Consider the following 17,399-nt stretch of genomic DNA (forward strand, 5'->3'; position numbering starts at 1 on the left):
TAAAGGAAGGAATTTTTGCTGCGACCAAATTTAACAGAATTATGGCCCTTTGTTGATTTTTACTTTTCAACTTGTGGCACATGTAGTCCAAAAAATATTTGACCTAGAGCCATAAGATTGACAGAACAGTGGCGTGTGGGGGCATCCGTGTCCTATGGACACATTTCTAGTTTCAATTTAAAAGTTCTGTTTAGTTTTTTGTACCATTTGTACCACCAACTTATTTTCTGATCACCATCCCCATATCCCGGCAAGGTGACATAACTCAAGAGTCAAGAATTTTTGAATATTGTTCCATTTTAAACTGAGAAATTCAACTGAGAAATACAATACATTTTTTTTTGTATCTCTCCTCCTTTTACTTTATTTTTAAGGAATTTTTTAAAAATTTGAAATTTGTTTTTTAAACATACCCCCAACCCCAGGCAATGTCATAATTTTAAACCTTTATCAAAATTGAAATTTAGGTTTAAAGTTTTTCCGCCATGTTATTTTTAAACCTCAAAGATGATCAGAATTTAAATTTATTATATCTGGAAAAATTTTTTATTTTATTTTTAACTTTTTTTAAATAGACAATTTCCTTATTCATTTTGGGGGTCTTTTAGTAAACCGAACGAAGGTTAGGGTGAGCTATTATATAAAGGGGGATCCCCTCATTTGTCCGTGATGCTTTTCAAAAAAACGTCTTTTTTTTCAAAAAATACTGGGCGTTTTATAAAAATTTGGGTTGTAGCATCCTTTGTGAGTACTTTTGAATTGCTATTTTCATTTCTTTTGGCCCCCTTTTTAGGGGTAAAACAGAAAAAAATAAAAATAAATTTAAAACTCTACTCAAAAATTTGAGGGTTTGTAACCAACTTTTCTGTACTTCTTATGTCTTTTAAATTTTGCTCAATTAATGATTGGCCCCCTTTAGGGTTTACTAAAAATAAAAAAAAAAAAACATATTCAAATGCTCAAATTTAAAATTTTAAAAAATTTGCAAGGAACCCAAACGAAAAGATTTTCTGGTGAGCGACTTAGGGCCTCGGGGCCCTCTGCTTATTCCCTTATTAAAAGAAAAATTTTTTAAAACCCTTTTTTTTCCACTATCAAGTAAATATAGAAAGTATGACGAAGTTGCCAAATTGTAATAATTTTTCAGATTTTTTTCCCGTTTTAAAAAGTCTTCAAAAATAGGGGGGGTTTTGGGTTTGGGCGTATCCTTTCCCTGTCAATTTTTGGAAGTTTTTGTGTGCAATTGGGGTATTCCTAAACTGCGTAAGGAATTGGTTTAAAATTTAAAAACACTTTTTAATTGTTTGGTATGGAAAAATTTGGGCACGGTTAAAACTCAAATTACTATTTATCCCATTTTTTACTGTCATGCAGTGGAATAAATTTTCAGGGAAATCTTTTAGTTTTAGTTAAGAACAGTTTAGAAATTTTATAATCTTAAATTAAAAATAAATATTTTTTTTGTACCAACATTATTAGTGTTTTAGGGGTTTTTTTTGTGGGACGGAGTTGTGACAAAAGAAGTATTCAGTCTAATAGAGAGAAGGAATCATGGGTTAATTTTATACCCAAAAATTTAAATTATATTTTGAATTTTTTACCCTTTTTTTGCTTTGTAATTTTATTCATAATTGTGTTCTCACTGTTCCAATGTGTTTAAAAATTTAGATTTTTATCCCCTAATTTTTCTTTTTATTTTATACCATACTCTTTCTAACCTTTTTTTACCTAAGAATATTCTAAACCAGAATTATGATCTGACATTCTATACCAGAATTATGTTCTGACATTCTATACCAGAATTATATGTTCTGACATTCTAATTATGTTCTGACATTCTATACCAGAATTATGTGCTGACATTCTATACCAGAATTATGTAATGACATTCTAATCTAGAATATTGTTCTGATATCCTATACCAGAATTATGTTCTGACATTCTATACCAGAATTATGTTCTAACATTCTATACCAGAATTATGTTCTGACATTCTATACCAGAATTATGTTCTAACATTCTATACCAGAATTATGTTCTGATATTCTATACCAGAATTATGTTCTGACATTCTATACCAGAACATTCTATACCAGAATTATTTTCTAACATTCTATACCAGAATTATGTTCTGACATTCCAAACCAGAATTATGTTCTGACATTCTATACCAGAATTATGTTCTGACATTCAAACCAGAATTATGTTCTGACATTCTATACCAGAATTATGTTCTGACATTCTATACCAGAATTATGTTCTGACATTCTATACCAGAATTATGTTCTGACATTCTAAACCAGAATTATGTTCTGACATTCTATACCAGAATTATGTTCTAACATTCTATACCAGAATTATGTTCTGACATTCTATACCAGAATTATGTTCTGACATTCTATACATTCCAAACCAGAATTATGTTCTGACATTCCAAACCAGAATTATGTTCTGACATTCCAAACCAGAATTATGTTCTGGCATCTTATACTTGTATTTGTTCTTTATATATAGTATACCAGGTTTATGTTATTGCATTTTATATTAGAATTATGTTTTGATATTCTATAAAAGAATAATTTTCTGTCATAGTATACCAGGATTATTTTCTGATATTTTGAATACTTATTTGACACAGTGTACCAGAATAACATTCTTACAACCAGAATTACATTCTTACAATATATCATAATAATAATGTTCTGACATTTTATACAAATAATTATTTTCTGATGATTGGTATACTTTGACTACAAGACAGTGTTATGTTTAATAATGTTTTCCTCTCCACTACTTGTTTCAATAATTTTATGTGATATTTGAGGTAAGGTCAGTATTTCCACTGTGCTGCCCAGTGCTGTATGAAACAATGCATGTAAGGGCTACTATGACATTTCTAGGAAGATGCCAGACGACACTTTTATGGTCTGTGAGACTATAAAACAACAAAACAACAGTGTTTACAGGTTAACTTTGGTCATTTTGCACAATAAAAATAATGATTCTTAAAAAAGGGATGAGGGAATGATTTGAAATTTTGCAGACGAGGTATTGATTTGTCCATACCTACATTAAATTGTACACAAATCTCAGGGGCGTCCGTGGCGGAGAGGTTAAGGTCGTTGACTTCAAACCACTTGCCCCTCACCGCTGTGGGTTTGAGTCCCGACAGGGACTTTGGATTCTTTCATGTGAGGAAGCTATCCAGCTATGTGTGACGTAAAACCCAAATCAAACAAACACAAATCTCAGAAAATATTTCCAGTTCCATTAAGTCAAAGTACTTCAGCGGAGTCCTTTTAACATATTAGACAGGCAAAACAAGTCCATAATACAAATTATACATATTTCATCTCCTCAGTGCAGTAACATATTAACTCCTATGAAATTACAGAAAGGGTTAACCAGTTACTGCACTAAGGTTATGATTTAGGGTAAATATCCATTGTAGCCTTTGTTTATTATATACAGAATGTGACATGTCATTTGGCCTGTAGGTCCTTTAATACTTCCCTGTTTTGCCAACATCTGTTATCATGATAAACAACATTAAGGAAGTATATTTTATCAATGAAAGACTTGCAACCATGATTGACAGTGAGTTAATTGTCAGTTTATACACTAATTAAGGATGTTGTCGTGTTAACATATAATTTTATCTATCTATGTCAAGTTTTTAGCAAATAAAGTTAAAAAAAACTTCTGATAAATTGATAAGTTAATAAGTTATTATATTTTTAATAGTCTGGTTGTGATTATTTGAATAAACAGAAAATATTATTACTGTGAATTTATCTGTGTAGTAAATAATTGGATGTACTCATTATAAAAGATAATTTGGGTTATAAATAAGATGTCTACTGTACTTTACTGAATAGCAATATATCTTATATGAGCCTCTGATATATATAAAAATATGTAAGATCAGGTGTAACTTTAATTGCTGACTTATAATAAATACTTTTTACAGTATAGCATAATGAAATATTAGAGATATATCGGTAATGTTGTGTACATTGGACTTTTAAAATGATTCATATATAAGTTTTAAGAACTTGTTTAATAATTGAGCTTGAATAAATACATGTGTATATTTAAACTCAAAATAATTATGATCACATGAGAGGGGTAAATTGACAAGGTTTTTGGTGTAACCCAACTATTGTTACCGCTATAAAAGGTAATTGTTAGTATTTATATTTGATTGGACTACAGTGCTGCATGTCAAGGACAGTGTTCCATAGAAATTATCATGTTAAGAAGTAAACAGAAACTAAAATCTTTTCAGATGCATTAATTTTGATTTTATAAAAGATTTTTGTTTCCTGGTTATTCTCTCGTTTTTGTGAAAGGTTACGTGTAAACAGGAATTCAACAAAGCTGCAATAATAACTCTTGTGCTTCATTCAGTATATTTAACTGTTGAAGGAAGGATAAGTTAACACAATCTTGCTGATCTTGATTTGAAACGAGTAAGAAGTAAACATTTCTTTTATTTCACAAATGTTAACTTAAGTTTAATGGCTATTCCTACTAGATTATGCAACATACTTGTTCAGCTTTGAATTAGGTACTTCTGTTTGAATTAGAAACAATTCGTTTGAATTGGTACTGTTCATTTAAATTAGGTACTGTTCATTTGAATTTGAGGTACTGTTCATTTGAATTAGGTTACTAATAGGTAATTAGGAGCTGTGTTTACTTGAATAAGGCCTTATTCAATTCAATTACAAAATTTTCTTTTAGAATTATGAAACTGTCCAATAGATTTAGGGAATGTACATTTGAAATAGAGTAAGGGACTGGCTATTCGAATAAGGGAATGTTGGATTCGCTTGAATTGGACTATACATTTGAATAAAGGGCTGTCAATTTGAATAAATGACTGTGCATTTGAATTAGGTACTGTCTATTTGAATAAATGGCTCAATATGGCTGTCAATTTGAATAAATTACTGTTGATTTGAATTAGGGACTTTCGATTTGAATTAGGAACTATCCATTTCCTGTAAACAAAGTATACCTGATGAAGACTTTTGAGTCGAAACATTGTATATTTTTCAAATAAGATAATTACATTTTCAAATTGAAACTGGGGTTTATTTCTACATTCAAACTTACATTTGAATTAGGGACTGTCCATTTGAATTGGGGACATTCGATTTGAATTAGGGACTGTCCATTTGATTTAGGGACTTTCGATTTGAATAAGGGACTGTCCATTTGAATTAGGGACTGTCCATTTGAATTAGGGACTGTCCATTGTAAGGGATTAAGGATTTCAGTATCAAAATAATTTAAATTAAGTTTATGCAACTAAACAAAAGTAAAGAGATATTAAGAAATCATTACTGTTGTTTTTAACTCTATGAACACTTACTGTAAGTGTTTATAGAGTAACAGGATTTGTAATGACATAAAAATTGAAAAAAAAAAATATAAATATCACTTTTCACTGAGGGCGATAGAATTAAATGTTCACCCAAGACAAGCGATGACAGCCAAGGCGTTAGATGAACTTGTCTAGGGTAAACACTTTATTTGATCACCTGCAGTGGGATGATATTTATTTTATTAATCAAACAAATTGATAATCTTGAAAGACATATTACAACTAAAACCCAGCTGTCAGTATGTGCCTTAGGGATGTTAGGTAATATCAGCGGTCTGAAAAGTGATGTTGCCATTGGACATTGCACATTGTTATCCTCCAACATCACATTAAGCTTTATAGCTATATAGCATTGACGCCAGTGTAAAATTCTTGTAACATTGAATAGAAACATCCAGGCAGTAGCACCTATGAACCATTTGGTTAGACTTAACGTTAAGAGACTTTATGCAGGAGCTTTTAATTGAATATTAATATTGCAAATTGTTGTATGATATACATGTATTAATTAAAAGTTTGTATGAGATTGCTGCTATTTATATAATTATGTAGACTGTATTATATTCATTTATTATTTCAGATTGTTTATATATTCAAGTAAAACCAGTCCATGTTTGTCAACAGGTGATTTAAGATTAGTCCAAGTTATACCTATTGACTCTGATTTAAGATGTGTCTCAGGTAATTGAACTTTATATCTTACACTCTTGTAGATGTAGGTAAATTAAATAGTAAAATAAAAAATGAATGACTGACTGTACATTTACTTTATGTTACGGATATGTGGTTGCTGTTCCTGGTTGAATTTTTGGTCATTGTTCAGGATACATTGCAATATTCCAGCTTACCTGTTGGAGGAAGATACAGGTAGCCCTATATGATATATTTCCTGCACAACCAGGCTCGTTGGTAGAATCTTTTAATGCTGATAAACTAGCTGGATAGTTACTAGCCTGACAGAATTCTATGTCTCTTAAAGATTTGGTTGACAAGGAAGTTTAATTAGCTGAACAGAATATCCACATGGATGAACCAGAGCTAACAAGAAACATACCACAGTTGTTTGTTTATATGATTATTAAATAGACTTTAGTTTTAAAGATAGAGAATCTTTGCTGTATCAATATTTTATATTATATTTGAAGCTGCTAACCACTATTTGTCTGTTCATGTAGAATAACATCACCTGTATTGTACAAAGTGTAATTAGCAGAAAAATATAAGATTCTGTCAGCATGCAATATTCAGAGTTTCATCAAGTTTGATTGACAGCTTGAGATAAATATAAAATCAATATTAAATTAAATTTTGTACCATGTCTTAAACAGGAAAGTTATATTTTATCATGTATGTTTTCCTGTAAGTTGATGTATGACCAGGATTTCCATGTCTTTACTTCTGGGAAATATTTTATTCTATAATATGTCAGTTGTTGAGTATATTCCTTGACTCTAGTTTAAAGTTGCATGCCTTATAATAAACTACAAATGTAATACTTTCAAGTGGCTGCATGGCCAAGTGGTTAATAGTCGGACTAGTAATCCAATGATCGCTAGCCGCGTGGGTTCAAACCCTATCAGGGGCAAGTCGTTGTTTCCTTGAGCAAGAAACTTTACACTCATTGCTCAGTACTGGTTGGTTCCAGGAACGGATTCGAAAGTGTGTCTATAAGCTTATAGCTTCCTACACAATCAAACTAAAATAAATTCTGTATAAACCAAATGTAATAATTAACAAAATGTAAGAATATTCATAATCCAAGTAATACTACCTGCTTTATGCAAAATATATACTGAAACAAAAAAGAAACTTTCTCCAAGTTTGAATGTAGATATGTTAGTACAGTTTTTCAATCCTTTTGAAACTTGAGTTTTACATTGAATAAACATATCGGGCTTTTATACGGGGATTAGCTGACCGATTTTGCAAACAAAACGAGTTTTACAAGCTACTACATGTATATAAGTGTGCACATCTAAGTGGTACCCTTGAACAACTGGCACATACTTTGCGAAAGTTTCTTTTTTGGTTGAGAATATAACAGAATTTACTGTTCATCTACAAGCAATGCAAACTGTATATTTGTCTATGAGTACCAGACTGATAAAAGACATATTTACGTTACTTAATGTGCTGAAAGAAATAAAAGAAATGGGTAGTCAGTACATCCGTACTTTGCATGATGATTAAGTGCTGTATTCTACCCTGTTGATTATGAAGCAAGTGCTATTTTTGCATATTTTAACATGTTATATTTATTTTCAGTGTGCCTTATGCATGGCTAACACTTTATATGTAAACTTGACAACTTTAAAACATTTTTGTTTTATCAATTCAAACATCTTGGGTCTGTCTTTGTATTATATGGTGTGCCATGTTATTCCATTGTATAATGAAATTAATCTATCAATCAATCTACCGGTACCTATAAAATTAAAGCTATTTTTAGATTTTTGTATAAATTAACATAACTATGGAGGCATGCTACTTCTAAGGTCAAGGTAAGACTTAGAATTCAAATGTCAATATTGAAGTTAGATATATAATAGTACCAGCTGGTGTTTTAGAGTCAACTAAAAATGGTTTATTAAAAACATAAAGAAAAGCTGTGTCACAAGAGAGTCCTTATGTTAAAGGATTATTTTTCCAACTTTATTATATTGTATTAGTATTATCATATTGGTAAACTTGTTAAGACGACTTAAGTTTATTATTTATTGGATGATTTGTATTTTTCAGAACCGCCTCAGAAAGAAAAATCTACTAAACAAGGTAATTGCTATATGATAAAAATTATGGGAAACAAGGATTTTGGTATTTGGATAAAGATTTCAGTAGATAAAGGTTTCATATGGGGACTTACAAAATTGTATGTCATTTTAATTGTGCAAATTGGGCCAAAAACAAAAAGCATATAAATGATTTTTACTCATATCACTTTTATTCAGGTTTAGAATCTCACAAAACATAAATTTTTCATATTTTTTTATGTCAAGTGTCACACTATGAAAGAATTTCTCAAATTTTATGCTTTTGGACCTATTTGGAGCTCTTTTAAGGAAACTATAATAAAGTAATATCAAAAACATTTCCGTTATTCAAATGTTACAGGATCATACACATCTTGAAGATTGTGAATAATAAAATAAAGAAATCCAATATAGATCAGAACTGTTTTATGATGTTTAGCAAATAAGAATGGCTGGAAAATAAGAAATAAAAAAATTCAATTCTTCTGTTTAAAGAAATGACAGCTGTATGCATTAAATCAGTTGAATTGTATTACAGTGTAGGAATATTGCTGTAGGATTATATATAAATCAATGGTAACATATGCTGTTTACCCTTAACCTTTCACCTCTCATAATACGCTTATAGGTTGTCAGATTCAGCCTTGAAATAATAGCCTGCATAAATTCATTAGTTGAATTATGAATTAAGGTAGTCTTACTGTACAGTAATGCTTTCCCGCCAAAAAATTGAACATCGGCCAAGTTGAATATCGTAATAAATCGGTCTTTTCATGAACGTTTTTTTTTTCACAAACTTCGGTATTCAATAATTTCTAACTGTTTATAACTGGACATTAGTACAATGAGATAAAGGATGACTGATTGTAAATAATGTAATGTCCAAGATTTTGAAGAAGAAAAAAAAAATGTTCTGGAAATAACCAATTTGCTACGCTATTGGTCGATGCTATAGATTTGTTTTTGGTTGAAAAGCATTACAGTAAGACTACATTAAGTCATACCTGGTCAGTGTGGTCACATTATGTTTTCAATCTTTGGAAAATTCTAAATTTCTTTTATTTCTTCTTTTTTTCCCCATTTTTTGTTATGACTGGATATTTAACATTTCATCATATACATGTTACAATAATGTGTGATATTTTTATGACTGGATATTTAACATGTCATCATATACATGTTACAATAATGTGTGATATTTTTATGACTGGATATTTAACATTTCAACATATACATGTTGCAATAATGTGTGATATTTTTATGACTGGATATTTAACATTTCAACATATACATGTTACAATAATGTGTGATATTTTTATGACTGGATATTTAACATTTCAACATATACATGTTACAATAATGTACTGGTTATTCAATATGTATAAGAGTGATATTATATTATAGAAGCTGGCTTCTTGTGGCTGCAAGTAAAGGAGCAGAAGTACGTTTTAAATCTACAAGGGCCGGAAACTAAAAAATTTATAGAAGACGTAAACAGAGCTGTTGCTCGTAAGTATTACAATTCAAATAGTACTTAAAGTAAAAAAATGAGATTTTTGATTTAAGATAGATCAATAGAAACAATATCAATGTATCCTTGATATTTATCTTTCAATCAATTATTTATGCACATTTGGAAAAAATTTTAACAATTTTGACTTATTAATTAAATGTCAAGAAATTATGAAAATTCATCCAGAACATGTTGCAGTAATCTATGATCTTACATAATGGACACATTTTATAGCAGTGCTATGACAACAAATAGAAAAAAAATAACATGGAATGGGCATTTATAAAGAAGACACATCATAATTCTATGTAGAACATGTATTTTACTGACAATATTTAAACAGGTATAAAAGTGAATAATAGACAAGTACATGTAATTATAAGAAATTGTCAATATATTGATGTATAGTCGATATTTTTCATCCGTTACTGATATGAAGTCAATATGCTTTACACTGAATCAATGTCAGCTCTATTTAAATCTTTAGCAGAACTGTTTTGTTCTATTGTAAAGGATTGGGGATCTTTACTACCTATATTTATATTGGTATTGGGATAAGTTTATATTTTAGTTACAGTTTTATGTGCATCTTTTTTTTCTATGTTTAAGCTCAAGGTTTTCAACTGAATTTTACTTATATATTAAGGGTCATAATGATAGGTCACTGACAATGACCTTGATATCCTGTCAATGACCACAGTATAAAAAATTGTAATTATTGAGGTAGGGTCATAGTAGTACAGCAGTACAATAACGTATTATTCAAAAATCGTGAATAAGATGTTATGTCTATCATTGCTCTTGTAATTTTGGTAATTATGTCATCTTCTTGAAATATCATTTATTTTAATAAGCAAAAGTGCTGTTGCTTATTATCTTTTATAAAGTTATGATTGAATTTGAAGGTTTCAATTGTGGTCATAGATAGATATAATTTATTGACGTATACATATTTGTACATAGTCATAATACAAAAAACGTAATACATAAATCATAAGTCATGGTATGATCATATTGAAAACAAACATTGTTTTACAAAAGTATATATGGAGAATGTTCTTAAATCCATATTTAAACAATACAAAGTGGCATTGCTCTAATTAATATGTTGCAAAAATGACTTTCATATATTTATTATGTAGTGAATCAACGATTCAAAATACATGATAAATACCATACTGCCTCTTTTAATGAACAAAATTATCATGCACATACTGGAAAAAATAGTTTTTAAATGGTAATATTAATTAGATCATATTTACGCTTAGTAGCAAAGATGATGTATTTAGCAAGTCCAATTAATTCGGATTTATTATACCCCCGCACAACAAAGTTGTAAGGGGGGTATACTGGAATCAGCTTGTCCGTCCGTCGGTTTTTTCTTGTCCGCCCAATAACTTAAGATTCCTTTGACCCTTAGTCTTCATATTTGGCATGGAGGTTAGTCATGATTAGTAGATGACCCCTATTGATTTTGAGGTCACTAGGTCAAAGGTCAAGGTCACAGGGGCCTTGACTTCAAAAAGCTTGTCCGCCCAATAACTTAAGATTCCTTTGACCCTTAGTCTTCATATTTGGCATGGAGGTTAGTCATGATTAGTAGATGACCCCTATTGATTTTGAGGTCAATAGGTCAAAGGTCAAGGTCACAGGGGCCTTGACTTCAAAAAGCTTGTCCGCCCAATAACTTAAGATTCCTTTGACCTACAGTCTTCATATTTGGCATGAAGGTTAGTCATGATTAGTAGATGACCCCTATTGATTTTGAGGTCACCAGGTTAAAGGTCAAGGTCACAGGGGCCTTGACTTCAAAAAGCTTGTCCGCCCAATAACTTAAGATTCCTTTGACCCTTAGTCTTCATATTTGGCATAGAGGTTAGTCATGATTAGTAGATGACCCCTATTGATTTTGAGGTCACTAGGTCAAAGGTCAAGGTCACAGGGGCCTTGACTTCAAAAAGCTTGTCCGCCCAATAACTTAAGATTCCTTTGACCTACAGTCTTCATATTTGGCATGGAGGTTAGTCATGATTAGTAGATGACCCCTAATGATTTTGAGGTCACCAGGTTAAAGGTCAAGGTCACAGGGGCCTTGACTTCAAAAAGCTTGTCCGCCCAATAACTTAAGATTCCTTTGACCCTTAGTCTTCATATTTGGCATGGAGGTTAGTCATGATTAGTAGATGACCCCTATTGATTTTGAGGTCACCAGGTCAAAGGTCACAGGGGCCTTGACTTCAAAAAGCTTGTCCGCCCAATAACTTAAGATTCCTTTGACCCATAGTCTTCATATTTGGCATGGAGGTTAGTCATGATTAGTAGATGACCCCTATTGATTTTGAGGTCACCAGGTCAAAGGTCAAGGTCACGGGCCTTGATTTCAAAAAGCTTGTCCGCCCAATAACTTAAGATTCCTTTGACCCATAGTCTTCATATTTGGCATGGAGGTTAGTCATGATTAGTAGATGACCCCTATTGACTTTGAGGTCACCAGGTCAAAGGTCAAGGTCACAGGGGCCTTGACTTCAAAAAGCTTTTCCGCCCTATAACTTAAGATTCCTTTGACCCACAGTCTTCATATTTGGAATGGAGGTTGGTCATGATTAGTAGATGACCCCTATTGATTTTGAGGTCACCAGGTCAAAGGTCACAGGGACTTTGACTTCAAAAAGTTTGTCTGCCCAATAACTTTAGATTCCTTTGACCCACATTCTTCATATTTGGCATGGATGTTGATCATGATTAGTAGATGACCCCTTTTGATTTTGAGGTCACTGGATCAAAGGTCAAGGTCATAGGGACTTTGACTTCAAAAAGTTTGTCCACCCATTAACTTAAGATTCCTTTGACCCACAGTCTTCATATTTGGCATGGATGTTGATCATGACTATAAGGTGACCGCTATTGATTTTGAGGTCACTGGGTCAAAGGTCAAGGTCACAGGGACCTTGACAAAAAAAAAGCTTTTCTTCTCAATTGCTAAAGAATGTCCTGTCCGCAATGTATTGATTTTGACATTTTCACATTTGAAGCATGTAGAATACATAACTTAGCAATGCACTGGCTTAGTAACCTCAGATTTGGCAGGGAGGTTGTCCTTGAGCTCTAAATGGCCACTGTTGATTCTGACAAAGTGGTATGCGGGGGTATTCACGCCATGATAGTGGCAGTTCTAGTTTTTTGACTTCAAAAGCTGCAAAAATTTAAACATACTCGGCCTTCTGTAATAATATGGCTTAATGAACTCCCTACGTAATGCAGTATAACAATTGCAAATGATAATAAAATGAAATTCATCCTCAATTTCTTGAAGATTACATAATTCACATTTTCTTTCTGATCATGGATGTCTTTTAGGGCCATACTTCTCTGCCTCTATCTTTAATTTATGAGAAGATAACCTAATACGAGATAAATTTTGTCTGTAGGATTTAATGAATAAATTATCAAGATAAAATGCAGGTTCAAATTTGTCAATCAAATGTACATACAGATTAGACAAAAGTTGACTAGACTGAATGTCTGCATTTACCTTTTGTATAAAACAATCAAAATTCAAGTCATAATTACCTCATGCATTTTATATTTGTTTCAGTTCAAACACAAAATGTAGGATTTGGTTTACCATCAAGTTTTAGTTGGTTGGACAAATACAGGTCACAGACTGTCACTGCAGGGTTTTCCACTTCTCCAAAGGAAGATAATCCCTTTGCAGCAGATGTTTTTGACCCACTGAAACACATGAATATAGAAAATAACACCTCTAAACGTTCACCCAAGAATAGTGACACCTCTAAACGTTCACCCAAGAATAGTGACACCTCTAAACGTTCACCCAGAAATAGTGGTAAGTTTATCTAGAGGGTATGCTAGTATGTTGTTTTTGTGCTGTGTTAAATATAAATATTTAAACTGAACATCTGTTATTAAATTATTGAACCTATTCAATTTTTGTCCTGTTTTAGTTTGACAGATGAGCAAGTAATTAACAAAAGATTAAAGCGCATTTTTGTAAAACTATTCTATATTGAAAATGAAAATGAGTTGAACTATTAGGAGTCTATGTTTAAGAAACCAATCTATAATTAAATATTTTTGAACTGGGTGTATTTGAAAACATAGTCATTTGAACCATGCCATAAAGGGGAAAAAGTTTATATAGAATACAGTTAAATGTGTAAAAATGCTGCAAAAATTATTGTTTTGTTTTAATGAAAAAAAAAATTCTTTAATGCTTGTATGAAATAATTATGGTAGTAAATGCCTTAAAAGTGAGTGGTGCATGCACAAAGGCATTGCTAAACTAATAAAACCCTACTTAAAATAGCAGAATAATATTCTTGAACATTTTGTTCTGTTTATGCACATTAATAATCATGTGTTAAATTATTATTATATTTTTAGCTCACCTGTCACAAAGTGACAGGGTGAGCTTTTGTGATCTTTTTTCGTCCGGCGTCCGTCCGGCGTCCGTCCGTCCGTAAACTTTTACTTTAAATGACATCTCCTCATAAACCACTAAGCCAATTTCATCAAAACTTCACAGGAATGTTCCTTTGGTAGTTACCTTTAAAAATTGTTCAAAGAATATAATTCCATGCAGAACTCTGGTTGCCATGGCAACCGAAAGAAAAAACTTTAAATATCTTCTTCTAAAAAACCCTAAGAGCTAGAGCTTAGATATTTGGGGTCAAAATTGGCCCTGCCCCAGGGGGTCTTTGATTTTCCCTATATGCATATAGTAAAAACTTAAAAAATCTTCTTTTAAAGAACCCAAAGAGCTAGAGCTTAGATATTTGGCATGAAACATCTTCTAATGAGTGTGTACCAAGTTTGTTCAAATAAAAGCCCTGGGGTCAAAATTGGCCCGGCCCCAGGGGGTCATTGATTTTCCCTATATGCATATAGTAAAAACTTAAAAAATCTTCTTTTAAAGAACTCAAAGAGCTAGAGCTAAGATATTTAGCATGAAACATGTTCTAATTGGTGTCTTCCAAGTTTGTTCAAATAAAAGCCCTGGGGTCAAAATTGGCCCCGCCCCAGGGGTCATTGATTTTCCTTATATGTATATAGCAAAAACTTAAAAATCTTCTTTGAAAAAACCCAAATAGCTAGAGTTTAGATATTAAGCATGAAACATCTTCTAGTAATTGTCTACAAAGTTTGTTCAAATAAAAGCCCTGGGGTCAAAATTGGCCCCGCCCCAGGGGTGTCATTGGTTTTAACTATATGTGTATAGTAAAAACTTAAAAAATCTTCTTTTAAAAAAACCCAATGAGCTAGAGCTTAGATGTTTAGCATGAAACATCTTCTTATGGGTGTCTAAGAAGTTTGTTCAAATAAAAGCCCTTGGGTTAAAATTGGCCCTGCCAGGGGGGGGGGATGGGGGGGGTAGATCGTTGTTTTTCATTATATGTGTGTAGTAAAAACTTAACATCGTGAAACATCTTCTAATGGGTGTCTTCCAAGTTTGTTCAAATAAAAGCCCTGGGGTTTAAACTGGCCCCGCTCTGCGTGCCTTTATACAGGTGAGCGACCTCAGGGCCATCATGGCCCTCTTGTTTGTTAAACCATGACTTGTGATGTGTTTAACTTAAATCAAAACTTGAGACACATTGAAGGCTTAAAAGTTATGATGTAACTCGTGGAAAGAAAAAGCAATCAAGGAGTTGTAGAAGACAGGTTTTAACAGATTTTCATTATCATGATACAATAAGTGAAAGTGTGAAAGTAATAAATTATTGAACAATAATTACCAATTTATTGCATATTAGAATGTAAATGTATGTAAGATAGATCTATAAATTAGTGTGATTTTGTGTTTCAGGTGGTTTTGATGATAATTTTAGTGCAATGAATCCTGATACAATTAGTAAAAACTTTACCAACATGAAGAAAGGTTCTAGTAGAGACTCCCTAGATGACATACTTGGCAGGTATAATACAATGTTCTTTATTTGATAACATTTAGTCACATCAGGTCATAAATAGTTGGATAGTACAGGCTTAGCTTAATGGGTATAAAGCCTTATCTAATAATTTTTCTTTTAAACAAATTTAAAAAAGCAGTAAAATTGTGTTGTAAGTTATTTTTTGAAGGGGTTGGTGCCATTGGTCATAAACATTTTCGTTAAGGGTCCATTTTTTCAGAGACTATAAAACTATCCATTTTAAACTTGGTACAGTAAAAACTGTTTACAGTGACCTTCGATGGGAGAAGAGAAAAAAGGTCATTATAGACAGGGAGTCACTGTGGACAGTTTTTGTGTCGCCTTAAAAAGGTGACAGATAGGGATTACTTTTGTCGGCGGTGTCGGCGTCGTTGTCGACGTCCCCTTAAGCTTGTCCTGAGCATAACTCGTTCACTTTAAGTCTGATTGACTTCAAACTTGGTATGCAAGCTTCTTTCAATAACCCGAAGTGCAGTGCACAAGGACCGGTACTCTGCACTTCTTAATTTTTGAGTTATTGCCCTTTGTTAATTTTCATACTTTAATTTTGTCCGGGCCATTTCTCTTCAACTATAAAAGCTATGGACTTGAAACTTCATAGGATGATAGATCTCATTAAGAAGAAGTGCAGTGCACAAGAACCGGTACTCTGCATTTCTTATTTTTTGAGTTATTGCCCTTTGTTAATTTTCATACTTTATTTTTGTCCGGGCCATTTCTCCTAAAGTATAAAAGCTATGGTCTTGAAACTTCATAGGATGATAGATCTCATTCAGAAGAAGTGCAGTGCATAAAATCTGGTACTCTGCATTTCTTATTTTTTGAGTTATTGCCCTTTGTTAATTTTCATACTTTATTTTTGTCCAGGCCATTTCTCCTAAAGTGTAAAAGCTATGGACTTGAAACTTCATAGGATGATAGATCTCATTAAGAAGAAGTGCAGTGCACAAGAAGTGTTACTCTGCATTTCTTATTTTTTGGGTTATTGCCCTTTGTTAATTTTCATACTTTATTTTTGTCCGGGCCATTTCTCCAAAAGTATAAAAGCTATGGACTTGAAACTTCATAGGATAATAGATCTCATTAAGAAGAAGTGCAGTGCACAAGAACCAGTACTCTGCATATCTTATTTTTTGAGTTATTGCCCTTTGTTAATTTTCATACTTTGTCCCAGTCATTTCTCCCCAAATATGAAAGCTATGGACATGAAATTTCATAGGATGATAGATCTCATTAAGAAGAAGTGCAGTGTTTAAGAACCGGTACTCTGCACTTCTTATTTGTGAGTTATTACCCTTTATTAATTTTCATACTTTATTTTTGTCCAGGCTATTTCTCATAACTTATAAAAGATATTGACTTGAAACTTCAAAGAATGATAGATCTTGATAAGAAGTGCAGTACATAGAAACTGTTGCTCTGCACTTATTATATTTTGAGTTATTAACCTTTGTTAGTTTTCATATTTCATTTTTTTCCTGGCCATTTCTCCTAAACTATATTGTTCACAAGGCGACACATCCGACTCACAGAGTTCTAGTTACATAATTCGGATATATGAGCATATCATACCAATATTTTGTTGAAAAGCAGGATAGTACCATACTTAGGGTTAAATTATATTTTTTATTGATATTAAACATACCAAATATCATTTATAAAAAACAAGACAGTATTACAATTGCATGTATAATTGGTTAAGATTATAAACTACACCGTTACATTAGTATTTAAAAGTTAAATATTGATTAAAAATGTAATTTATGTTGATAAATCTGTTTGTAAAAAAATGT

At 31.9% G+C, this 17,399-nt stretch overlaps 1 protein-coding gene across 1 annotated transcript in view; it reads left to right on the plus strand.

Annotated features, from left to right (window-relative positions):
• The first annotated feature begins 5,633 nt into the window (after positions 1 to 5,633).
• Positions 5,634 to 17,399, plus strand: part of LOC132723532 (type II inositol 1,4,5-trisphosphate 5-phosphatase-like) — a 47,695-nt gene continuing 35,929 nt past the window's right edge. Inside the window, exons 1-6 of the mRNA XM_060708263.1 lie at positions 5,634 to 5,653; positions 5,973 to 6,073; positions 8,132 to 8,164; positions 9,547 to 9,651; positions 13,251 to 13,502; positions 15,483 to 15,591. Coding sequence (XP_060564246.1) covers positions 5,634 to 5,653; positions 5,973 to 6,073; positions 8,132 to 8,164; positions 9,547 to 9,651; positions 13,251 to 13,502; positions 15,483 to 15,591 — 620 coding nt within the window. The remainder of the gene's footprint in view (positions 5,654 to 5,972; positions 6,074 to 8,131; positions 8,165 to 9,546; positions 9,652 to 13,250; positions 13,503 to 15,482; positions 15,592 to 17,399) is intronic.

This window comes from Ruditapes philippinarum, unplaced genomic scaffold (genome assembly GCF_026571515.1).
Source record: "Ruditapes philippinarum isolate M1 unplaced genomic scaffold, ASM2657151v2 ctg169_1_1_1_1, whole genome shotgun sequence".
NCBI lineage: Eukaryota > Metazoa > Mollusca > Bivalvia > Venerida > Veneridae > Ruditapes > Ruditapes philippinarum.